This window comes from Spodoptera frugiperda, chromosome 5 (genome assembly GCF_023101765.2).
Source record: "Spodoptera frugiperda isolate SF20-4 chromosome 5, AGI-APGP_CSIRO_Sfru_2.0, whole genome shotgun sequence".
NCBI lineage: Eukaryota > Metazoa > Arthropoda > Insecta > Lepidoptera > Noctuidae > Spodoptera > Spodoptera frugiperda.
The window spans coordinates 10,779,332-10,807,283 of NC_064216.1; the positions used below are offsets into that span (position 1 = coordinate 10,779,332).

The following is a 27,952-nucleotide window of genomic DNA, read 5'->3' on the forward strand; positions in this document are numbered from 1 at the left end:
TGTCATCGATTTTTGATGTTAAAATAAGGGAACACAATAAATAAACAAATGCGCAAATCCAAAGCTTTTATTTTTCTTTTTATTTACAATAATATGAAAGTAAACAAAATTTTTAATGTACCAAAGAAATTAGATTTAGATATTTTAATATAATTTAACGGCGGACACGCCGACCGAGTGGCACGCATCGATCAACGAGTGACATTGTGATACTTCATAGTGCACTCACTTGTAGCGGCGGCCGGGGCCCGGGCGGGGCCGCGTGGCGGGCGGCCCGGCCTGTATAGTCGCTGGGCCCCGGCCGCGCTACAAGGGCAGGCCGCGAACAACGTTGCAAGTTACAAAAGCTATGACTACAGCTACTTCTGACGTGGTGATGTCTATATCTAACAGATTGTGATATGCGCGCGCGTCTCACGCGCCCGCAACGATACTTCACATATCTACATGGCAGTAGGAGCGGCTAAGCTATCATCGACTAAAACACAAATCGGTAGCACCATTTGTAAAAAAATATAATTATATTTTTTTCCATTTCCAAAACAAGAGAATTTGCCTCATCGTGTGGTGATCGCTCCGTGACGCGTGACGTCACGGCAAGCGTCGCAGCGCAGCATGGCGACTCATCCCAGGTACTAAACCACTATCATACAAACTGTTCTAGACGTTACAATAGTTTAACTTACATTTAAACCTTATAAAAACCTTTACGCCGTTTACAGGAACATTTTTATGCAAAAATTCTGTTTAACTTGCAATGGGACTAGTATAGATTTCTTAAAAAAAAAACAACTCGCATCTTGTCATGACGTAACACGCGGAGTTTGGTAAATTATTTTGTATATATTTTATTTAATTATTTATAAATATATTAAAATAAGGCCGCATTCACACTAGCTTTCGATGTCACATAATACAAGTCTCACCAATGTAAATGTAGCCAACAGCTCCTTTTAGAATATGCTTGGCTTCTATTTATCCTGAACCTGTTTTGTGACCTTGCTTTTAGTTACTGGAGCAGCATGCTCGAGAGTGCAGGCAGGACATAACATTATTTTAAAAAATGTGTATTGTACACTCAGTACCAACTTTAAAATATATAACAATACAAATATCCTGTATTTGCGATCAAAATTACAAAAAAAAAGTATATGATTTCATCATATTAATTCAATTAGACTAACGTCCTGCCTGAACGAACAACGAACACGCAAAAAACACATTTATGTGAGTAGTATTAAGTAATAATATTCCTTGGAAGATTGCTTATTGCGGGCATATTATAAAAGGAGATTGTATCCAATGTCCTACATAACGCTATCGCTGTACCCGTCTATCCTTACACCTATGTTAAACTCAACACTTCTTATACTAAGTGGAATAAAGTAAATGTATAATAATATACAATATATATATATTAGTGTTACAATATGTATCTAAATATGGTACTACGTAACTGCGAGGTGGCACTAGCAATCTGCGGATAGGCTTATCCAAACAGCTGGCTGAGACGTCTCGTTCGATTATAAAGATATGTCTAAATGGGGATCATGAATAAAAAGTATTTATAAAGAAGGAAAGTCTTCGGTCAACTTAAAAAATTATAAGGTAGGATTCTAGTTTTTAGTACTGGCAACATCTTTTAGAGTCTTTATTGTGATAAAGATTGCCATATACGCCACAAAGTCATTCAGATGACTTAAATCAAATCATCTAATGATTGCTTTCAACTCTCAACCAGCTTACAGACATCCGCTCGAACAAAGAGCGAGTATTTCGTTCTAAAAAACATTAAAATAGGTACAAAAATGTAAAACAGTGGCCTTGCCAAATTGTACTATACTACTACACGATCAGTTAAATACAACGTTGATAACAGCGATGAATGGGGACTAATATCGTTTCGGCTTTAGGAATAACGTCTTACTGTGGGAGCGTTCTTTAATAACAATTTAGCTATAAAATCAGCCATAGGGTATGAATTAATCTACAAAACTGGGCACTGTATTCATGTAATTTCTTCCTTGAATAGTTATAAAGAAACCCCCCACATTGAACACAAAACAGCATCCCAAAGCGAGATAAAATATAACACTAAACAGAAACTTGTGCTGATTTCACCTGGCAATACTTAAAGCTTACATGTAACAGTACAATCAGAGGACCTAGTGCAGGTTTTTATACGTTAACGCGATCAAAACGTTACCGCGTTTAGACCTCTGATTGGTTGGTTAACTGTAGCAGACCAATCAGAGCATTGCACGTCATAAGCGTGTCGATCTCGTTAACGTAAAATAAACTCACACTAGACCCTCAAAGTGAAAAGCCTAACGTTTCACGTTTGTCGAAGACTTTTCGCTCGCTTATTTGTATTAACGCGGGAATAAATAACATTTTTTTTTAATATAAAATTTGGTGTTGACTCAGTCACGTTTATACAGGTCCCATTACTTTAGGTCGAGCGCGGGCGAAGGAAGCTTGTCTATTACTACGCTATGGCTTAAGGAGGTTGAACACAGGAGGCTAGTCGATTGTTTTAAGTCGGAATGTTGAACATTCTGTATTTATCTCAATTGTTACTTTTGTGAGGCGCTTTGTTTGGATTGGCTGTGTGATGAGAGAAGTTAAAGATAATTATAGAGTAAGTAGGATCAGTTGCTAGTTCAATGGACTTGAAATTGAAACCATTTTGTTAACATGAAAAAATAAGTATAGGAATCTTTTCCCCACTAGTTTCCCTCAATAATGAAGATTACTTTATACTTTTCTCACCACACAGACGTTATAACAGCATTTATCTAATGGGAACGTTGTAAATTGAACTACAATAGGATCGCCTGTCTCTGAGTAGTCAGTTACGATATAATTTCATCTAGGAGACGATATCTCGCTATCTTGTTATTACAGCTTCGCTAGTTCAGCAGAACATTAGCTAAAATTGACCAGTCTTGCGAAATTACACATTGTAAAAAAGAAATATTGTTGCAAACAGAATAATGAATATTTTAACATGTTTATAAATCAATACTAACTTTATTTTAGATAGAAAAGAAATTCTTTGAACGATTTGAAGGGGAACAATTTTAGCGTAGAATTTGTATATAATATAACAAAGATACATAAGTAAACAAAGTACATATACTTCAATTAGTTTTAAAACATCGCGAAGCTTCATAACAAGAACGGCTAAAATATGGTTTATTCATAAAAATAACTATGTAATATCGACCTTATGTACGTGTTTATAAGACAATTTTATGTTTGATTAAAAATATTCCTATATATTCGCTTCAGATATAAACAGTAGTCATAAGATAAAAACAGATTTGTATTGAACACATAATTTACGAAGTTTGTTCTTTGAACTTGCTATTTAAGTAAAATATGGGGAATATATAAGATTAAGTTACTTTTAACTGCGATTGTAATAAACAGTATGTTTTAGTTATATAATGTTTTTTAACATACAATATCTGGATTAATAATATAACTTTCAGTACTTTTACATGACTCCTATTTCCTTAAAACAAGGTACAAAATGCAAGTGCATTGTTTAAGGTTCTTACGATTCAATGATTCAGGTGTTTCCGGGAATACAACAATTAGCGAAGATCTGCATCCGCATTAAATTTTTTATAGCAAAATAGCAAGTTCAAACAACATAGTCTATATATCATTGTCTAACTTGAGTGCCGGCTCGATACGCAATCGTCTACACACGATTACATACAAACCTAATGTTCCGTTCGAGATTATTTCACATTCATTAAAAACACTGTTCTATCAAATATAGGACATAACTATTTTTTTAATTTCATATAAATACTAAAATCGGTGGAATGGTGAACGTTAGTTTCATTATTCTCTAAAAACAGTCAATGTTTTTGAAACTGGCGTTCAACATTGGTAGTAATAATTGAGTCTAAATATATTTTGTACGTATATAAGAATAACGACGAACGGAACAATATTGCAGTACCCTTAGTATGAGTTTGCTTTACGTTTAAAGGAATCGAAACAGGAGCACGTTCGGCGTTCTGATTGGTTGGTTTATTAGAGCCGTCCAATCAGACCGCCGAACGCGTTCTTGTTTCGATTATTGTAAACGTAAACCAAACTCATACTAAGGCTACAGGTAACAAACAATAACAATGTAGAAATAACATTTATATCATGTTTTTAAAATTGCACAGAGTATTCTAAGAACACAGTAGGTAGTATGTCATCGGAACAAAATCGTGTATTGTACCAACTACTGGTAGGCCTCTCTCACAACCTGGCTTTACAATAATTACAAATATATTTACTTAAACTCCTTCACGGCGGAACCAACGCGACAACTCATCACTCAAACATCCCCGTGCACGAATATTTTACATTTCATCATATTCCGTAATGATTTATCCGCGATTGTACTAGAGAGATACGCTAACATCTAACAAATAAATATTTAATTACAAATCAATAAAATAACATGATAATGTATTAATTAATTTAGTGAAAACTTTTGGAGTTAGACTTAGTATAATTTCTTAGTGTCATATTATCATATATTTATATGTTTGCTATACAAACGTATCACTGAAGTCTCATAACAATAATAATAAAAATGTAATAAGAATAAAATTAATAACAAAATAATGTGTACTATTAAATAGTAACAGAAGCAAGCGACATCGAGTCTAATACAAGTTGCAGGCGAGCGTAGAACATGTCATACTGTATGTTGCAAATCAAGTTACACACATTCATTAATACATTTTAAACCTTATTCCTTTGACATAAAGTTGAAAATGTATTAACCAGTTTAGAGTAGCTTGATGTGCTTGTATTGAGTATACATGTGCTAGTCCGGCCTATAAAATAATAGTGAAGGATATCGCTCTGTTTAATACACTACCGAACTGCCTCTAAGGTACAGGCTGACGACGAATGATAAAGCGGCGGTGATCTCATTACTTGCACCCAACATCGTGTATCAGTTAATCTTATTGTGATATTAGAGTTGATAGTAGAGTTTTTAATGGTATAATTAAAATAACGTATTTTCTTAAGTGAAGGTGAAAAAACATAGCAAATATCCAAACTCAGTGCGAGACTATATGTTTTGATATTTGCTTAATAATTACTATTGCGAAAAGAAAGTTCATGAGAGATAGAACTGAAGTTAAAACACTAGGAAGGTGAATTAAATTGTTTTTTAATGCATAATTATCTTTGAAGAGCAATATAAAAATGAGTTGAAGTAGTCAAGAGTAACTGATACACGAGTTTGGGCGCGGCTCATATAAATGCGGCGTGCACGCCGATCGTATGCGATCCATCAACACTGCAGCTATAACGCACAGCGTGCCTTCTGGACCCGTCGATAAGTCGAACCTACTATTATAACTTAGGAAAACCAATGAACAAACTAACACGGGTATTGATAGTTTATAAACGAATAAAAGGTGAGGTATACTGTAGTTTTAAAGTCTCGCACTCTTCCACAAGAAAATTAAAGCTCGTGCGTAAAATGAAAAGCGAAAGATTCGACTCATCGACGCGTCCAATCAAAACCGCGACAAAAGGTTCAGTCTGACGCATTAATTTGACACATTCCCAGCTTACGAGTAGGTCCGCGACCCCAGTGGGTGGGTCTACGTGTCTGCGACGTGCAGCTTCTCGCTGCGCAGGAAGTCGATCTGCGTGTAGTGGCGCGGCGCGGCGGGCTGCAGCGCGCGGCGCGGCTCCAGGTCCAGCGCGGCGTAGTTGAGCGGCCGCGCCGCGCCCACGAACCGCGCCGCCGCGCCCCCGCCCGCCACCACCAGCGTCGCCGCGCCCCCACCCTCCGCCGTGCACACTGCACGCAATCATATCGTCATGGTTAACGGTTCAGGATAGCTCAATTCGTTTCTAGCCATGCTAGGTGCTAATATAATCGTGAAAAAAAATAAAGATACTCATATTGACTTTCCTCAACAAAACGAGCTGTTATGCTTTATTGCCTTTAGGCATATATCCTACTAATATGAAAAATGCAAAAGTTTCTAAGTGTGTTTGTTAATTCTACATGTCAAAACGGCTGAAGGCATCAAGATGTGGAATATAGATTATGGTCTCAAATAACATTTAGGCTACGTTGATTGATTTTACAAGAACGCGGCCGAGGCTGCTAGCAGAAAGTAATAAATTCAATGTGTCATGGGAGTTACATTACAAGATATTATCATCTGTTATCATTAATTAAGTAAAGTTCCAAGAAACAACGTACCTCTAGTTTCGATAGGGTCAGGTACCCTAGCGATAGTCTTATTAGCGGTGGGGTTACAGGACAGCTCGTCTCCGCAGGGCTCCGGCGTCTTAGGGGGCGCCGCCGTCAGGGCCAACGTCACATACTGCGGAGACACCGACACTTCGGGGCTCCGTCGCGGGGCTCCGGCGCAGGGCACAATGTCAGGGCTCCGGCGGCCGTCCTCGGATATCTCGCGCACCGTGGTGAGCGGGTGGTGCGGCGGGTCCTCGTCCAGCAGGTCGGGGTCGGCGTCCTGCGGCGACGCGGGCGAGTCCAGCGACATGTCGAACAGCGTCTGCGAGCCGTGCGGCGTGCGCGGCTCGCGGCGCCGGCGCTCGTCGGGCGACGCGGCCAGCGGCGGCGGCGGCCGCGCCGCGCCGATGGCGATGGGCCGCGTGGCCGCGCGCCCGTAGTGCATCTCCACGTACCCGTCCGGCGTGGCGGGCGCGGCCGGCGTCACCGGCGCCACGGCGGGCGGGGTCCGCGCGCGGGGCTCGCCGGGCCGCATCTCCACGTAGCCCGCGTTGCGCGGCGACATGTCCACGTACTCGTCCACGTTCGTCTTCGGTCGCGGCTCCACGAAGCACGCCGTCGGTGGGGTGCGCGATATCACCTGAGAAGATAGCTTTAGCAATACACAAAACATGTCATATGCACTTAGCACCTTTAATATGTATAAACGCAGTCTAATTCAATATTTAATTAGCTAAATACTTACTCTGTTCGCGGGGGAATTATTGGAGAAGTCAATCTCCATGTGGTCGTCCGTGTTGGGTCGCACAGGGTGCCGCGGGGGCCGTGCGCGGGCCCCCACACTGTAGGCGCGGTGGCGGGCCTCTGGCGCGGGGGCCCCGGCCGGCCGGGACCCCACGCTGTAGGCTCGCGGGGGACGCTCCAACCCGATGTGGGAGGTGGCGGGCTCTAGCTGGTACTCACTACACAACAATACATATGACATTAATTTAATTAATTATCCAATTATAAGTCTCCGAACAATTTTCAGTAGTGGACAGAAACAGTCTGTAAATAACGTTTGAATAGAATACGTACCTAAACCGTGGGTCCGTGGAGGGGGTCCCGCTACAGAGGGACCCGCTGGAGGCGGAGATGAGCCCCGCGAGCGGCTCGTGTCCGGGCGCCATGGGCAGGTACCCGGCGCCCGCCTCGCCCACCGACGACGTGCGCGAGTGGGCCACTGAGCCCGCGCCCGCTAGGGACAAGCTGATGAGGGGAAACATCTCATTAAAACTTCTGCTTTGAAAAATAACTTTTTGTACTTAGTGCCTCTAGCTAAATGTCACTTACAAAATGACAGTAGAAATTTTAATGTATGACGACAATAGAAAATACAAAATTAAGAAATATATTGGTATTTTAATGTCTACATTGTTTAAAAGTTAAGACAATATAATCTAATGCAATACACTCAATGGAACACAACTCTTGTTTTCTACTAATTCCACAAAAGTATCAGGTTGATCCTCTGGCTCTTCAGAAGCCATCAAAATTCTTTATAATGAGCTGAACTAACCTCATAGGGTCTCTAGATATGTCGCAGCAGTCTGGTTCCTCGGGAATGCGCGGCGTTCGGTACCAGTCCGTCACTGCGTCCGTCTCGTCACGAGACACTTCTGGCATTGTCATTTTAATGTATGACGACAATAGAAAATACAAAATTAAGAAATATGTATTGTATTTTAATGTCTACATTGCTTAAAAGTTAAGACAAGATAATCTAATGCTATACAATCAATGGAACACAACTCTTGTTTTCTACAAATTCCACAAAAGTATCAGGTTGATCCTCTGGCTCTTCAGAAGCCATCAAAATTCTTTATAATGAGCTGAACTAACCTCATAGGGTCTCTAGATATGTCGCAGCAGTCTGGTTCCTCGGGAATGCGCGGCGTTCGGTACCAGTCCGTCACTGCGTCCGTCTCGTCACGAGACACTTCCAGGCCTGGAACAATTTATTAACATTATAGTAAACCCTCATGCTTACTTCAGAATGTAATGCTATATGCTCAGCGCAGACACCGTGGTTATACGGCGCAGGCGTCGCGTTTTCGTGGCGTTTTAATCAATCAATTACTGCCGCCATGGACACCCGAAACACCAAAGGCGTTACAAGCGTGTTATCGGCACTTTGGGGGTTAAGAATGTAAGGATTGTTGGGGAATCAGGGTATTGGGGAGATTGGAAAGAGGGTTAATTGGGCCTCCGGTAACCTCACTCACTTAACGAAATACAACGCAGGCGTTGTTTCACGTCGATTTTCTATGAGACCGTGGTATCACACCGTTCGAACTGACCCATTCGTGGCTCTCCCACTCTTAAGATTAATAAAGTCTATAATACATCAAAAACCTTACCATCAACTTCAGGGTATCTCGACGAAGGTCTGTCCACTTCGAACGATGAACACGCCCTCGACGGCATACTAACACATCGGTTCCGTAACGTCTCCGCGTCTGTAAGCAAACCAAGACATTAACACATTGCAATATAAACCTTATTACATCCAGTGTAAAGTTTAATTCGTTCCGTGTTCGTAACTGTGAATATTATATTGAAAAATGCACTTTGTGTTCATGTTTATTGAGTTCATTTTTGTTCGTGTTTTAAATTTTGTGCTTTAATAAATTGATTTGCGGTTGTTATCATTTGAAACAATATCGTGACAGGCAGATGCAACAAAACCATTCAAATTGTAACTTTATTCCTTTCATTTTAAAACATATTTTCATTTTTATTGAAACATGCTTAGGAGACGTGCTTATGCTTTCTGATAAAGTAAATTGAAACTTTTTGTGTTGGCGATAAGGTATAATTTTGATGAATTAACTTATGGAGGAAAAATGTATAATATTTTTGACCAATTTCTGTTTCCTTACGCATGAATAATTACCGATAAGGTACTAGGTAGTTCTTAAAATATTAGATAGCCTTACGGGATGTACAATGTATACATCTAGCTTGAGATTAATTTGTTAACTTTCATACTGTTAAAATATTCACAAAAATGTTTACAAGAACAAAGTACATATTTGTTACATTACCGTACTTGGTTTGGTTTTATACATAATATTTTATTCTACACAGGGTATTTAAAATAATGTTACAAAATAAGGATTAAATAGACAGATACATAGCTTTTGGAATAGAAAAACAAGGTTTATAAAAAAAATAAACAATACTATATACATAAATACAATAAAACATGTACATAATACTCAAAAAGTAGTGTTATGTAATCAGTAATAGCAATTAAATTAAAAATGTACGCAGTTGAGTACGTTTATTCAGTTTTTCTGTTACTCACCTGTTCGAATAACAATTCTGTACATTAAAATTATCAAACAAACAATAAAACAACATAAAAAGCATATAAAAGGCCATGCACACACAATTTGTCTGTCTGTCTGTTCGTAAGCGTGCTCACACAACGCAACGGAAACATTCCACACAGAGTTGCCAGTTTACAAAATATTGTAGTCTGGCAACCCAAGACAAAAAAAAACGTTAGTAAAGTGCAGTGCAATGTACGATTAATATGGATATGCATGAAATATAGGGAACGTCCATAATACGTCAACGTTTTAAATAATTTTAAGAACTTTAATATAAATGCGGTATTTTACAACTAGTCAAATTCAATACTTCTAATGAAATGTCAAAAACATTTTGTGATGCCATGTATTCGTGTCAAATAGCATACTGCTTTTTTTATTGCTAGAAAACCTTTGTTAAACCGAAATAATTAAAGTGTGATTACTATTGGACATTTCATTCCATTAAACAACTGATAAAGCGTAAAATACCCAATTTAAAATCCGAGTACATAAGTAATGGACGTTCCCTTAGAATACCTACTCTTAGTATGAGCCGGCGACAGTTTATGTAACCGTGTCCCCGTCGAGGCGCGCCTCGACCACTGCGTCTTCTTAGGCAGTGTGTCCGTTCCATTGATGGCTTTGCACGAGGAGTGCGTCACCCCTTTCTCAACGAGCACGCGATCTACTTCTTCCCCGGTCAAAGGCTCAGACCGTGTCCTTCCGTGTGAGATCTTCAGAGGTTCTTGGAAGAGAGGGTACCCAGTTGGAAGGGACTCTGTCCGATGATGTTTGATGATGCGAACCGGGTTGTCAGTTTTGTCTGTTAGTGTGTTATTCTGGCTGTCGGCTGCGAAAGACAATGACAAGCGACAAGTAAAACATATGGCACCCAGCTCACCCGGTGCGGTGGTTATATGATGTTATAATGTGACTGTGAATGGTGGCAGACTAGTCCTATACAATGTGATAGGGGTGGGACTTCTAACCCGTTAAGGCTGAGTACTACATCTAATTTTATCGACAAAAAAAAAACACATGAAGGGAAATAATAATTTAAAAAACATAATGAATTAGTTAGCCAAGGTTATTAGCTACCGTTTGTCGTTTTTTTTTTTGTTTCTACGACGCATACAACCTTTGATATAAAAAAAGTATAAAAAATATTAAAATAGCCATAATTTTTAGGGGGAGGGCATTCGACCCCTTCGACCCCCGACTTTTGTCGATAAAATTAGATGTAGTACTCAGCCTTAACGGGTTAGAAGTCTCACTCCTATCACATTGTATATGTGTCAATAATGTGCTGACCGCCATCGTTCACATGTATGGTTATATTTCTTTCAAAATGTGACATAACTTTATTGTTTAATTTTGGTGATGAACATGAATGCAATTAAAGTATATGCCACACCTTTACAATAACAAATGTCATTATGAAATGTTTCAAGTCCAGCAAAATGCTATGAATGTAATCTGTGTCAAATTTATTATTACTTTTTCCTTTACAAAACTGACTAATAATATAGATTAATGGATCTGTATGAACAGGTAATTCGAAATATAATTAATATCCTGTACGGAAATTTATCGCAGTATATAATTAAAATGAAATGAAAATACTACAATTAAAAAAACACAAATTTTATAAAAACTACACAATTTTAGGTAAACAAACTTAGTAACTAGTGAAAATGAATTTGTTTTCTAAAATTTTGCCAGACCTTTAATAAAAACTATATAAATATGAATGTGTATGACACTATGACACCACAGGACGTAGACAACACGACAGTATGACCAATAACCTCGCGCCATGCAACAACAATCATACAATGTCATGATACCGACATACATGCAAGCGAAATTATACCTAATTGTTATCGACATAAGGTATTCAATACATGATTCATGGAATATTCTGTCCACTATTGCGTTAAGGAATAGTTTTCATGTGTTTCTAGTACATAATTCTTAACCATTTTGTAATTTATATTGACAGCATTGATCAACGACCCTAAGGTCCAATACCGAAGATATTTTAATTGGCTTCAAACAATCAAATGGATGTCAATACACTTACAAGCGTTTCAATCACTCGTCTCAATTCGCTCAAGTGGACAGTACGTACATTATTAGCAGAAGCTCATGAGTTTTACAGCATTATCAACCTAACACAATTGTTATAGGGTTCATATTAGTACGTCATTTTATAACTATGTTATTTAACATTTGGTAAGCACATATTCGTGCGATCCATATATCAAGCTATAAATAAAAGGTTCCTGTCTTGTTCGAAGCTATATTTGTAGTATTTGCTAGCGAATTGTTAATCATAATTGGGTCAATAATTCCTATAAGGTAAAAATAGTAACGTTACATGCAGACAGGGTTTTCTAAATACGTTGTAGTAGCCTAAATCGCATTACAGTTACACGCAATTATCGTCTTTAATTATTGACCCTAAAAGCTTATATTACAAAATTAGTAGAGCGCAAATTAATTAGTACTTCGAATTCGAAAGCAGGGCAAGCGGCCGTAGTATACTTAAGTAGTTTTGATACACGATAGTCGAATGTTAAACGTACTGAGATAATAGAAAAAACAACACATAGATAAGTAGATAGAACCTACTTGGAATATTTATACAAACTTATTTAGGGACAAAATCATAACAGGATAATGATTAGGAAGGTTTTAAAAACACTCTACAGGAAAAAGACAGAAATATTAGTCGCACAAATCAGGACAATCACAGAACTAACAATCATGTGAAGAAGTCATTGGAAAATCAACTTTGTCACTATGAGAAAGAGGTTCATTTTCACACAAGAGACAGTCACATTAAAATAAAATAGGGGTCATTCAACTATCAGTAAATCAAAACCAGCACACGACCAGACTCGTCGCAACCTGCCCTGACTGTGTCAGGGAGCATTCTCCTTTCTGATACTGGAAAACTTCGTATACAGAAAATTCTGGTTTCAGCCAATCAATATTAGAAAGAGCAAGTTCCTAATTTGAAATGTCCAGATATGAGTGGTAGAGCTTAGTCAGTGTTTTTGAGATCATCTGATTTAAAACTTTTCAGTCCAAAACAGGAATAATTTTAGGAATGTTAAGACGATAATTTTTAAAAGAGAATGTTCCTTGCTTTGATTTTTTTTTTCATTTGGGAAGCAGAAAATTCTGTATACAGAGTGATCCAGTACGAGTGGTACAGTATATACAGGGTGTGTACCGTTGAGCGGCGGCGGGGCGAGGGGCGGCTCGTCGATGGAGTAGGTGGCGCTGGCGCACACGCACTGTCTAATGCACGAGCCCACGCACAGGCCCTTCTCTGCAAGGGAGCGCTGCCCAGTTAGCCCTTACATCCCATACCAACAATCCTAACTCTTTACATACATTGATGTTCTTGGGTCTTTTTTAATACACAATGTTCGACTACTGTTCGTCTCTTTTAAAGATGTAAGGGCTCATGTTATCACAACAATTTTATTGACATAATTATTGACGTTGAACAAATGTTAGTCACTGCTACGCTACAAGAGTTCTAAACTAAACAAGCATCAACTTCTACGGGTGACATGAATGCAAGCAAAAAGTATCTAAACTACTATGTTTGGTCAAAGGAAAATAGCCCTTGTACAGTAATGATAAGAACTAATGTGGACTAACTACATGAGTTGTGTAGATAATAAATCCCAGTGTGTATGGAGCGAGAATCATTATCCTCCATTTCATTGGGAAGGGTACTATGGTTTATAGGTTTTGAGTTACTAAAATTGATAAAATATATTATGTCTTATGTAGATTTTATCGTTTAGACAGTTCAATCGATATTTTCATACGATTTTCACTGTACCCTTCCCAAATGAAATAGACACATACGTTTCTAAGAGGAAATATTGGCAAAATCTCGCTTCATAGACGGTTCCCTGATTGTCAATGTGCTTGTCAAACAACTTACCGTTAGTGAGACCGGCCCGGCCCCTGCCGTCGGAGTACGATTGGCGACGGGCCGGCAACGCGTTGTCGCCGGGCCCCTTCGGCAACACGATGTGGTCGCGTTCATTCTCCGTCTCTTTTGCACAGTCACGCATCGCACTGGAATATTGGAAGGTGGATTGTAGCTTGGTGGAACATTGTAGAAGCTTAGGTTTTGGTATAGTTAGTTGATTTATATCAACTAGAGAAGACTATTTAGAAGAGTTTTATCATAGCCATTTAACAAAATGTAAGTGTAAATGAGAGATTTACTGAAATAAGACATTCAGGACCCTTAGTACGAGTTTGTTTGTTTAATGATGTCGAAACGAGAGCGCGTTCGGCGCTCTGATTGGCTTGTTCATTCGCGCTGGCCAATCATAGCGCCTCTCATTTCGTTTAGTTTTCGTTCATAGTCATTTCACATTTCGAATATGATTATTTTCATGACATCTCCATTATTTATCAATGTGTTACTTTCAGTGATTTTTGTTGTTTCAGTCACATGTTGTAGGATCCTTTATATTTTTTAACGTCCCTGTAATAGTGCTGTTTACAACTATAGTAGGGTAGAATAAATTTGTCTAAATATCAATGAACGCATACTGGTATATTGTGGAGTGCATGCTCTGCGCGATGTTGGAGTCATCCGTGTGCATCCAGAGCTCTCCCGCGCCGGTCGTCGTCTGCCGCCCCACCTCCATGTAGAAGAAACGCTCGGAATCGCCACATCTGGAATGTTCAAAGCTCTTTAAATAAAGTTTTTTTTTGTTACTTTTCTTTATTTACAAAGGTTTTTTATAGAATAAGCCGGTAAACGAGGAGATGGGTCATCTGATAGTAAGCAATCGCCACCGCCCATGGACATCCGAAACACCAGAGGCGTTACAAGTGCGTTACCGGCCTTTTGGGGATTAGGAATTTAAGAGTTGTTGGGGAATTGGGGATTTTGATGATTGGGAACGAGGTAATTGGGCCTCCGGTAACCTCACTCACACAACGCAAGTGTTGTTTCACGTCAGTTTTCTTTGAGGCCGTGGTATCACTCCAGTCGAGGCGGCCCATTATTGATAAAGCATGGCTCTCTCCCCCACACTTAAGGTATTCCTTTGTGTCGTACATAAATATCGTCATAATTATATAAAATTAATATAAAAAGATAAACTATACGTATGAATTCATTTTGAAAAAACTCCTGCATTAAATACCAAAAATAAAACAGCAAACAATCATGTACCTATTTATACGAGTACATCCGTACTTATTTAGGTACATATGTCATCAAGCACTATATTTACGCAGGTAAACCTTGTGAGAAAATGAATACATTCATAGGAGACCGATTGCAATTCTGAGAACAAAGACGTCATCAGCAACACAAATAAAACAAGGATTCGAAAACAATTAATCATCACGCAGCGAGAAATATAAACCTTATACTAATGAATTTTAATAGTCGCTATAAATAATTTGTTTGTTTGTTATTCTATGACGTGTTTGAGGTTTCCGAAACGTACAACTGGAAACGGGAAGTTACGGACGCACGTACTACCATATTTGGTAATGTTACGCTCGCTCTCGGTCTGTGATACCATTTATACCTAACTAGCGACATGCCTCAGCTTCCCATGGGTGCCATGGTGATATATTATGCATGTAAACCTTCCTCTTGAATCAAAATCACATCAAAATCCGTTGCGTAGTTTTAAAGATTTAAGCATACAGAGGGACATAGGGACAGACAAAGCGACTTTGTTTTATACCATGTAGTGATGATATTTCGAACTTATTGCCATCGATGCCTATTATTACAATGACATCTACAGTCTTTCTAGTAGGTTTTCAAGGCTAAGTGATAATTAGGTATTCCATTTAAAATGTCTATCTGCATTCAACCGAATCTGACTCACTGACCCACAACTGAGACGGGGGGAAAGCCAACGTTATTATTTAGCTAAAGTCTATCGAGATATCATCTTTATAGATGAGGATAACAGGGCCGAAGCATGTTAATCTTTTCTAGTAGAAAAAAGGACCTCATTACTAACGAAATAAGGACCCTTTCAAGTATAAGCTTACTATGTTTAAGTTAATGGAAGAAAGGTAAATTGATATAACATATGGCAGTTACATCATAGTTTACATTGATTTTATCGACGAAGTTCGTTCGATCACCCGTAACTAACTGGTGAACTATCGGCGTTAGCTATCGCGGTCATTATTATGCATAAACAATAATCATTTAATTAATCGTTTGTTTATATCTGCCGCGGCAGCGGTTATGTTACTGGATTACCTCACCTATACACACTATGTTACTAATTGTTAATTCATTATTACCTTATTCGGTATAAGGTAAAATGGTGGGTAAATGTGGTTTCCCCTTTTTATTCATAATTATCTCGTTGATCGAATGTTTGGAAATGCCTCGCTAATTGCTCATTAAGTGTGGGAAAGCCATGCTTTTCCTGTTTAGCCGTCCAGTCTCCTATTATGGTGAAATTAATACATAAATTATGTATTACGCGAAGTGTTTACTTTAAAAGCGACAATAATAGACATGTATGTAATACAGCTGGTTAAAGGAACCGGTATATCTTTTTCAAAATTCTAAATTGAATTTAGTCAACAGTGAACAATAATAATTAAAAGAACTTAAACTATTTATCTCTTCAGATGGAGTAAGAACCTGGAAAATATGCTGAGCATGGCTAGTCTTTCAAACATTATATTAATTCATTCCAACTTTACCAGTTTATTATTTAATTTAATTAACGAAAAATCATGGTTTGATCACGTATTATTAATGGAGAAAAGCTAGTTTCGAGTCACAATGGGACTCTTCATCATGAGTAGCGTGCACTCGAAACTAGTAGAGCTTTTCTCCATTAATAATACGTGAGTAAACCATGATTTCTTGTTAATTTAATGTCTCACGATAGTTATTATAAAAACAAATGTCAATATTTTCCACAATTCACTTTCAACGCTGCATAATACACCAATAAGGAGAACCGCAAAAATATTTGTGACAATGCACATTCTGAAGCCACAATTTCTGGTATTTCCCCTGGGAGATTACGACATGACCGTATTGGTTATTTGTGATATATAAATAATCGTAACACCTTTTCTTGGAATAGTGTTATTCATTGTTAGATAATATCCTTTTTAAATATAAGTATTTGGGATTTTTCGGCCACATGATTACTGAGCTTTTTTCTGTTTTTCGAAAATTTCTCAGTAGTAGCACGGAGTCTGGAATTGTGCCCAGTATATGTCAATAGACTTACCCCCTATTACATGGGACTTATAACACATATAGTGAAAATTGGGTGTACATTATTGAATAGTGGTATTGCATGCGGTAATGTGCACCTCTGCCTACCCCTTCGGGAATAAAAGGCGTGACGTTGCATTGTAACAAGGTACCTAAACACACCAATTAAATGTCCCGTTGTAATCAGGAGAGGAAATATTTCGTAACAAGTTAGTTCATTACTGTTATTTGTATTGACAACAACGATGGAAAATACAAGGAAAAATATGTTTTAAAGTTAAAAGGATTTCTAAGAAGATAATAACGTAACACGTTCGAGGTTTATCCACCTTAAGATTTTTTCTTTGTAAAACGATCATTCAAACCACAAATCTTTAATTGTCTTGTAACTTTCGTGAGACATACTAAATTAATTATTATGGTATCGGCTTACTCACGTAACTGTTTGACGAGGAACTCGACTAGTTTCAAGCCATGCTAGAGACTCAGATTCTCTATCTGACTATATCTATTCAATATCATTCTTCAATATGAGCCTCTGGCATGGCTTGAAACTAGTCGAATACCTCGTCAAACAGTTTTAATTTTTTTTTCATTAGTCATCATAATTATTGTTTGTCAGTACTGCTGACATAATCAGTAGTTCTTTAATAACCTCATGTTTTTCCCCTTATAGCCAAACTGATATGTACAGGATTCCCATATTTCATGTTATCCATAGGGGGCAACACCGCGATACTTACATCGGTAACAAATACAACCTTGAAAGTATTGTTATTTTCTTTTTTATTGAAAAAGTGATATCTAAAGAATTGCACTGAGGACCTAAAAAATACTTAATGTTCGAGCTTGTTTCTGAATCATGTAAAGATTTCTTTTAATTTCTTTTTTTCAAAATTAAGACATTTTTAGGCAATAGATTTCCAAGAATATCCACCTGTGCAGACGAATCATCTAATGGTGTGTGATCAGCGCCGCCTAACCCACAGCAACACAAGAGTGACAAGTGCATTACTGGACTTGAGAAAAGCTATGCTTGATATACTGGCATGATGTGGCTGGCTAGGTGTGGGAGAGCCATGCTTCGGCACGAGTCGACCAGAGTGATACCACGGCCTCACAGAAAATCGACGTGAAACAACGCTTGCGTAGTGTTTCGTTGTGTGAATGGGGTTACCGGAGGACTAATTACTGCCCTTTCCAATCTTTCTATTCCCTGATTCCCCAACAACCCTTCCTAACCCACAAAAAGCCGGCAACATATTTGTAACGCTTGTGGTATTTTGGGTGTGCATAGGCGATTGCTTACCATCAGGTCTGGTGATCATTCTGCTCATTTATCGGTTTATACCACAAAAAAAAGTACTAAGTTCACATAATACAACATACCTCCGAATGTTCTTCAAGGAATATTCAACTCGCTCCAGTAGACCAAGATCGCTGATCACGTTATTGTGACTCTTGATCTTGACCAGGGTGAGGGTCTTGTCGGTGAGGCACAGGTTGTACAGGCCCTGGATGTTCTTCGTCGCACCCAGGCCTTTCTTCTGAACGTTCACTTGCCACACATGCTCTGGAAACGATAACAGAAGCTATAATAATAGGCTATAATAATTAAGGCGTTTTGTCAAAACTTGGGAACGGCTGGATATGATAACTTCGATTTAAAAATATTTATATTATAGAAGTCAAAAAGGTCATGAAAATACAAATGAAAATTAAGGAATAAATTAAGTACTATTTAAATAAGTTACCTAAACTAAAAACTACCTAAATTGTATGTGCCATCTGAATAAGTGCAACGGCTCTAACTAGTCGCATTTGGTTGAAACTGCAGTAGTTATAAAGCTGGTATAAAAAATAATAGGTAAGTTAATATGTTATTTTTAAACGAATCTAATCAAATTAGGACCTGAAAATACCGGTCTACAAAGAATAATTACCGACAAACAAGTGCATTATTAGGGAAAAACAACAAACTTGGGAAAACACTGAGTTTCTAAATATGAAATTATTTATTATATGGGTATTTTTTCCTGTTACAGTCTTTGTTTACTTAGGATGTCGCCTACCATTGTATTAATAGATTCTATAGCCATATGACACAATGTTATATTATTTCAATACCTATTTAATTTTTTATTAGACCTATATTAAATATAATGTATTCAAGTCAACCCTCAAAAAATGTGATATCAGAAGATGATGTGTAGATCATCTCTGTATCTTGAATATATTTTAGTAAAATTATGGTGCATAAAAACATATTACAGTTTAACTAAACATCTTATTTACGCCAATTAAAATGATTATGTAAAATTGAGACAAAAATTCAACAGCTGTAGCACTAACATGTACCACCTAACTAATTAGGTACTACTAATGGTAATTAATTAACTACCTATTAGGTAGTAAGAAATACGGAAATTCCAAAGTATTCACACAATAATAGCTTTTATAGTTATTAGAATATTCCCAAGCTGTCCCGTGTGTACAAGTATACAATGCCTAGGTCATTAGCGTCCGGCTATGACCTAATGACCTGAAGTTCGTTTAAATTTATAGATCATCGTGTTTTCATAGAGCATGTTTGTGACTAAGTTGCGATAACGATATCGATAGATCTAGACACACGGCAGTGTGTCCGCCAAGTTCGAGCAAAAAAACCGACACACCGGCCGTGGGTTATATTACACGAACCATTTCGGGCCAAGTTCGACCCACCTATAACTCAAAATCTATTTTATCTACGCATATGAAATTTCTAGTATCTGTCGAGATCTACTTACTTATCTAAAATACAAAATTTCATTAATGTACCTATTGTAGGTCTTGAGATATTGACGTCAGAAAATCGCTATTTTTACTATACACTCACTGACTGACTCACTCATCAAAAACCTAGACCACTTCCAATGGTCGTATTGACTTGAAATTTGGCATGGAGGTAGGTCTTTAGGTCAAGGTAAAGGAAAAAATCTGAAAATGGCCAAGTGTGACGGCAGTGTGTCCGCCAAGTTCGAGCAAAAAAACCGACACACCGGCCGTGGGTTATATTACACGAACCATTTCGGGCCAAGTTCGACCCACCTATAACTCAAAATCTATTTTATCTACGCATATGAAATTTCTAGTATCTGTCGAGATCTACTTACTTATCTAAAATACAAAATTTCATTAATGTACCTATTGTAGGTCTTGAGATATTGACGTCAGAAAATCGCTATTTTTACTATACACTCACTGACTGACTCACTCATCAAAAACCTAGACCACTTCCAATGGTCGTATTGACTTGAAATTTGGCATGGAGGTAGGTCTTTAGGTCAAGGTAAAGGAAAAAATCTGAAAATGGCCAAGTGTGAGTCGGTTTTAAAAATAATGAAGGTGTAAATTCATACCCCTAAGGAACTAAAACAAAAAATTTATATTATATCTTCCAATGGTCGTACCGACCTAAAATTCGTTACGAAGGTTTGTATTTAGTCAAAGTAAAGTAAAATAAGAAAAAAAGAAAATAAACCTTACAAAAATAAATGAAATCCCACCCAAAACATAAATGTGAAAGGATGCCAAGTTCGATAATATTGGAATGCTTCGCCTATAAAAGAAGTGAGATCTAAATAAGTACCAAGTTCCATACACAGACCTCAGTTAAAAATGATATAACTTGGCAAGTTTTAATAGAAAATTATATACTTGACTCATTGCGTTTAGTAGGTTTATAACAAAGTGTGTGAAAACTTGCCAACTTGTTATATCATTTTTAACTGAGGTCTGTGTATGGAACTTGGTACTTATTTAGATCTCACTTCTTTTATAGGCGAAGCATTCCAATATTATCGAACTTGGCATCCTTTCACATTTATGTTTTGGGTGGGATAGTTTACACTTAGAGGAAATATTGCAAAACATTAGAATAACCCAACTAGTTAGATGTGTTTATAATAAATACGTAAACAAGTTTGTTTGTTACCCTTTTATGGTTTGTTTAATCAAACAATAACTAATTAAAATTTTGTCATACTTTTGTTAGGGAGTACAGAGGTCTAAGGGTTACTTTTCCACCAGAGATTTGCTATAGTTATAGCTATGCTACGAAGATGTAATAGCTAAGTTACCACTGATACTAAGCTATGTAGTTGTGTAAGGAAGATGCGCAGCTCGAGTATGCGATGTATCGATAGTTAGTAGGGAAGTCATAATAGTTAGCACGCATCTTTCCATATAAAAACATAGCTTAGCTGAGTCTGTTTCCACCGGTGCTAAGCTATATGTACCAATGAATATACGTGGTGGAATCCAAACGCATGCACAGCAACGTAGCAAAGCACATCTCTAGTGAAAAAACAGTCTTAGCTGGGAAAAACCGCGAGTAAAAAGCTAGTACTTAGATACTTTTTGTTTCAGAGTAAGAAAAATAAGAATAAAGTAAATAAATAGTTTGGTAATTAAATTAGTGTTACAGGATTAATTACGTACATAGATATAATTTACATTTAGTATTATCATGCTAAATACGTTAAAATTAATATTATATTAAACATCATGTTTTAAATCATATTAATAATGTAGGTAGTACCTGCAAGAATTAATTATGTTAAGTAATTTTTTACAACGAAATTATATTTATACCATTTTAATTTCAGTTAGGCAAATAATATGCAATACATTAAATTAATACAAAATATTAAAATGTAAAACTTTTAATATTTTTATCCAAGGAAAAATATTCGAGTAAACCCAAAATAAATACCTAAGGGCCTAAACCTACCATTATCTCTGTTCCTAGAACTGTGATATACCTATATAAGCAAAAATACGACAGCTGATAATATCGATAAGTTTCACTGAGTACACCAATAGATGGCGTTGTTTATCGCATCATTATTTTCGAGATGATTTTGATGATTGTTTGCCTTGATTTTGACGCGTTAAGTTAAAAAGAGCGGTTACGGTACACACAATAAGAGGGGGATTCTCAAATAAACAGTTGTAATGACGCAAGTTTACTTGCTGTTACGTCAGTGTTCACTGTGCCTTGACGGCGATGAAAGAATTGAGAAGTTTAAAAAAAATGGATTAAACAAATAGTTACCCACTAATTAATCGTTCAAATCTAAAATTAGGAGATAATTACCAAATATTGATCTTTGATTTTTTTGTATAAGCTATTTACTTAATTCTAATCACGATATTACATTGTCCCGATGATATTATTTATATAGTACCTACGTATGACTAAAAGGTAAAAGGATTTGTTTTTTAGTCAGTAACGAAACTTGAAAGGTTCTGCGAAAGTGAATCATATGTTTGTTACATTTATATCTCTGCCTACCCTTTAGAATTAAGAGCGTAACATTCAGTAACGTGTGATAAGATAAATGTATCAGCTGATTGTCCTTGTGCACAAACTGTTGAAGGAAATTATTTGTTATTGTAGTTCATTATCATCATATCAACTCATAAATGTTGTAAGAACAAATATAGCATGAATTTTACCTTCAAGTTTTAGCTCATGGTATTAACATTCATGTTTCTGACATCGCCCTGAACTTCTAATCTGGTTTCTCTCTCTAGATGATGACGCCATTATTCTTAGAAGTTGCCCTTTTCGGCGATTTTTGTCACACGAATTTTACTTCCGTGATATTGACATTTAGTATTGTCAAACCAGCCAATTAATCACAGAACAACGGCTACAGCTTTTATGGTTACTTCAAAACAACTTAATAGCACTGTAGAATTACCTACATAAATGTTATTTTTATCTCTATAAGATTTACTTTAGATACTTAAGTCCTAAAAACGTGTAACTACCGAAAAAAGTTTAATGTTTTGCTTAGTGCGCGTCAATTGAAAGGAAAGGTCATCGGATGCGTAGCGTATTACGTAGGTGTGGAACTTCGTACTGAAATACAAAACAATAAATTGTTTACCAAACTGAATGAACCACACTACAATAGCTATTTTTGCTGATATTACGATATTTTTGAACTTGTACACAACGATAGGCTAAGGCCAGGCCTTGATCGAGACCTTGATGCGGGGTTAAACTTGATACATAGGCTGCTAATATACGTCAGCATGTGACGTTGGGTTAGATCCATTCTTCTTTCGATCCTAACGACAACAACATTCAGAAGAAAACATGACGCGTAGACACCTTCAATTGATACAGCAAATGTACTACACGTTGCCATGTTTGCAGTTCACGTGCCACGATCAGTAAACACAATCGTTTACGGACATCACAATAAACAATATAATTAATCATTGCACTAGTAAACACTCAAATTAGTTAGCAAACAAATATGAGATCACGGCTTGACCTATGAGTGGACAGCAGACCGGGCGTGCGTGTTTCTTACAAATTAAAATACTGTCCTTGGATGTGCTCTATAATAGTTAACCATAGCTCTCCTAGTCTAGGCACGGCTAGTTAGTCAGCGGAAGTAGGAAAACATATTTATTGGTACACTGCTGACTGATGCGCAATAAAGCCGACCACGGCGTCAAAAATCAGATTAATTATAATAATCTAAAGTATCATAATCAAGCAGATTTACTATTTGGTGACCATTTTAGGTCTACCTTAACCAATAATGTAGTTTAAAAGAAACCAAGGTTTATATTAGAACTGTTACCCCGTGTTAGAAAAGCTGCTTCGGTTCGCATTGCTGCGCAATAACGAGAACAATCAAATGACGAACGATACGAAAGGTACATCGTTCTGGCATAGGTTTTGGACTAAGTAAGAACAATTGGTAGAATTCCCTTTTCAAGGGAAGGTAGGAGATTAGATGATAAAGGTAAGGACGTCATGAAGCATAACTTCCATTCTATGCTGATTCTAAAACTTTTAACTGTTCAAGTTTTAGCTAACTACTTGGTAAGTGGCAACCAAGTCGCTACTCTTTTCCTTTCAATACGTAACAAAAGCATTAGAGGGATCACCGAAGTACACTTTCAGCGGTCTAGCACATTAATCTATATGAGACATCGTATAGGTACTTTAATATGAGAGAGCCAGACTATGATATCATGGTGTTTACATCGCAACGACCCGCGCCACGTACTCAGGTCTCAAACAGCTGGGTTTTTTTATGTTATTACATGCTGCAGTTTGGAAAAACCCAGTTCAATGTAACTAGAGAACTGATTTCACTAAGGTAAAAATAAAGTTTTCAAGGATAAACCACCAGTTTAGTGTTACTCAGTTATGTATATTTAGGGACTGCATCGGCTGTATGTCACAGTGACGCTAGGTCATTTCGTCAACTTCATCGTCTAGTTTTTCAGCTAACTATGGAAATGTTTCCTTCATTCAAACTTAATTTCAATACAACATAAAAGAAAACACCGAAAAATTCTAGTTACAAATAACTAGTGGGAATGTAGACCGTTCATGAATAAAACGGTCCATCCACACTATATCAACCAAGTTAGCTTTAGCTATTCATCATCACTTACTACGGTTAACGATTAAAACTCGAGTTTTGGGCCGATGTCCGAGTGACCCGTGGACTACGGTAGGATGGGTTGATTGATTAGTTCATCATACGAGCGAGTAACCGTGAACTGTGGAGCCCTGAGGCTACACCGGCGACGTCACAAGTGCAAAAACCTTAAAATAAACACGGCTGCCGGCCGCGTCAATGTAGTATGCAAAATACAAATAAAAAAATCCCCGTAACGTGAACGTAAAGCAACTAATGACTAATCATGACACTATGATAATGATATCAGCATTTTTCTGTAACCTCGAACACTAAAACTGAAACAAGCCACTAGAAAAGTCGATACAAAAATCAAAACAAGCGCGCTGACCCATACAACCCTACAATCGTAACGTGTGAAAAGGGCCGTCACTCGCTTCCGACGACCAACTCGTATTAAGATTAATGATTGTATTCGTATGTTTACCCACAGCATCACAATATTACCGAGGGTCAATGACACCGGCTCTTACGTACGCGCCTAAATTTCCATAGTACATGACCGTGCTTTAACTTTTTTATGGCATGTTCGCAGTCGCTTATTATTGTCTGTATAATATGCGAAGTAAGTTATTAGTATTTTACTTTAATGTTTGTTTATAGTCTAGCTAACGAACGCTCGCACTCCTCGGACTCCTCTCAAGTACATTGCTTTCCGTTAAGACGCAATAAACTGCGAATTACGTTTCCTACGCAGTTCGGTTGTTCACATTGCGGTTCTTTTAGTTTTAATTTCGATTTTATACTGCCACAGTGTAGAGTAAATAAATAATAGCATTATGAATAATGGTGAAAAAATTACAAACATACAACCCAGGTACATAAAAAAGTTAGTGCTTCCAGTCCTGTTTAAGTAAATACTTAAAATATAAAAAAAAAAAACTAAGCTCAAAATATTTAAATCATCACAAGTAATCAAAGATATTCCGAACTAAAGGCATGATAATAGCTAAGTTTAACAATATTCAGTGCTCTCCAGGTGTAGGCCCCTTGACAGTAATGATAGATGATGGAAAAACTAGTTAGAACAACTAGGAGCCTAATTCAGCTGACTGAATTAATAATTACTAATTCAGTATCCAGAAATTTACCTATTTGACGAACTGATTTTGCTAAGGTAAAAAATTACCTATTTGACAGCATACATTTAGCGCCTATACCTAACACCATTGCGATTATTTCTTATGAATCTTTATTTGTTTTGATTGATCTGGAAGTTCTTCCAATTTGATACATAACTTCTCTAATGGAGTAGACTTACTAGTTATGTATAATAATATACTTACATACTTATTGGAAAATGATTTTTGTTTTGTGAGATTATTTACTTGTTGGAATTCAAAAAACTAATTAGAATGTAGTTAATAAGAAAAAAAAACAATTAGGCTGCATAGGTCACCAGTGATCTATGTTAGTAGAGGATGCCTTTAACAATTTTCTGTCGGCAGTCAAAGCTTAATAATAAGAGAAAGAGGCTATAGACATTTATTTTAAGTTCATTTTATAATGGGACAGGATATCCTGAACTTATTTAACTTATAGCTTCATGTAACTATATCCTTAAATATTATTTCCGTGTGGCCATTTTTATTTATTTAGTTTGTTAAATTACCAAATTGTTTATTATGTGTGCAATTTTACAGTTATGTACAGAACTACAAATTAGATGCATGTTTTTAACAGCGTTCCAGACATTTTTTCAATTAAAATAATGAATCTCGCAAAGTCATAGACTGTCATTCATACAAAATACCTAGGTAGTAAAGTATTTTAATGATGAGAATGACTTTGAACAAACTGAGAGTGAATTATCAAGTTTTTGTATTAACTCAATGATTTAATAGAGTAAGCATCAATTAAGTTTTTAGTTATGTCTGTGAGATTAAGTCGGAATGAAAACTTTTGAAGATAAAAACGCTTGAATAAAGTTTTATCAAACTTCTGAGCAGTTTTGTTTTCCTTACAAACTAAAGAATATTTAAAATATTTTGTTTATAAAGACAATAAAACCAAGACGACCCATTGACCAAAATATTAACATGGTTTACATTTCCAAGGCAGTTCCATAATAAATAGTGAATGCTCACAAGTTTACACTTGAACATGACATTGTTACCTACATAACCTTAAACATTCCAGCATGTACTCATGTTTTAGTAAACATTATAAGAAAATTCAATAGAACAAGTGGGAACACTTACGTATGGGATGGAGCAGCTCATCACTGGCGTCGTCACTGCGGTGCTGCTTCAGGATGGCAGTCAGCCAGGCATGCAGGTCCTGCTCATTGTCCGCCACAACACAGAACTGCTCCTCTCGCGTAAATAGCGCGATCACATGCTTCTGCTTGAGGTCCAGCCGCCGCATGATGTTGTAGCAGCTCTTGAGCGGCAGCACCCTGCGTGGTGCCACTCCCGCGCGGAACTTCTTCTCCGACTCATAGTACTCCAACCTGGCGGAACACTCCGGGGTCTCCGCGCGCAGCACGAAGTACTTCTTTTTCATCGTCTTCAGCTTCCGCAGTTGCCCTTGGCGCACCACGGCGCCCGCGCCCCCGCCTCCCACCGCCGACATCACTCCTGCATCCCAGTCCCGCACCTAACGACTCTGGCACATGCCAACCGATAACCTTGAAGTTGTTTACACCAATGATGAAAGTCACCCTAATAAACGACGAATAGTAAAACACCGTCGGCGGACACGCGCCACGACTAAAAATACTTAAAATAATCACCATATAGTGCGTAAATAGTACCTCGTTATGATAAATCGAACGGCGTAACGAATCCGACGTAGTACCATAAGAATTTATTCCGTGGGCAGAACTGCGGCGATTCCTCACCAACACGATAACACTAATGTTAAAAATCTTATCTTTGCGAAATAATCATAATACATCAACAACAAACACTATTTCAATCCATAATTTGGTACGCTCGCTGTTACACTCGGTCATTCACAGACACTCGAGTTTAGAAAGAGATAAAATCATTCATAGTAAACGTAATTCGCACCGCACGCCCTTCCGTAGGTACGCAGGGCATGGAAGTCATGCCGTGGTCATGCCTCGCGACATCAAAACATTCGATTTTCACGTTATCACACACTGCTACGACACACGACTGTTTTGCAAACCGTTACAAATGATGTACGAGGAAATGTTTTTGTGTTTGACCACTTAATTTATAAAAAAACACGTATTTGCGCCTCGTTTTTTATTGGTTCTTCACTATTGCGTGTCATTTATTTGTACGACGAAATAGTACTCCCATCTAACTATGTATACGGCGCGTTATCTTTATATGTTTGTCGCTAACCGTTGACCAATCACAACGTCGTATTCTGCTACGGAATGAAGCACGTTGTGTTTCGTCTAATAGATTGTCTGTGCTATTTTCTTATTAGCCAATCGTAGTCTACGATTCTCGAGCTGTAGCATCGATTGTGATGAGGAGACTATAATGCAAAAGATAGACGATTGTATTACATTGAACACTTCGCGCGCTTTAAAAACACGCAATCTACGATATTACTTTGAAATAAGATTTTATTGAGATAAAGAAATACATAAAATAAATCT

The 27,952-nt window shown here is 37.4% G+C and overlaps 2 protein-coding genes across 9 annotated transcripts in view; one reads left to right on the forward strand and one right to left on the reverse strand.

The window, feature by feature from the left end:
• Positions 1 to 27,952, forward strand: part of LOC118272073 (protein spaetzle 4) — a 484,075-nt gene that overhangs the window by 17,630 nt on the left and 438,493 nt on the right. The gene's annotated exons all lie outside the window — the stretch shown is intronic.
• LOC118271664 (insulin receptor substrate 1) lies at positions 50 to 27,695 on the reverse strand. Of its 4 annotated transcripts, XM_050693710.1 has the most exons (12): positions 26,574 to 27,695; positions 18,263 to 18,446; positions 14,200 to 14,325; positions 13,577 to 13,713; positions 12,848 to 12,946; positions 10,148 to 10,456; positions 8,647 to 8,745; positions 8,129 to 8,234; positions 7,325 to 7,495; positions 6,993 to 7,209; positions 6,254 to 6,887; positions 50 to 5,842 (listed from the first exon to the last, which is right to left on the reverse strand). In XM_050693710.1, exons 1-12 carry the CDS (start codon positions 26,944 to 26,946, stop codon positions 5,640 to 5,642), a joined length of 2,658 nt encoding a protein of 885 aa, XP_050549667.1. In that variant the 5' UTR covers positions 26,947 to 27,695; the 3' UTR covers positions 50 to 5,639. The 4 variants fall into 4 exon arrangements, with proteins under 4 accessions (XP_050549667.1, XP_050549668.1, XP_050549669.1 ...); XM_050693711.1 differs by lacking the exon at positions 12,848 to 12,946 and having other exon boundaries at positions 26,574 to 27,693; XM_050693712.1 differs by lacking the exon at positions 10,148 to 10,456 and having other exon boundaries at positions 26,574 to 27,688.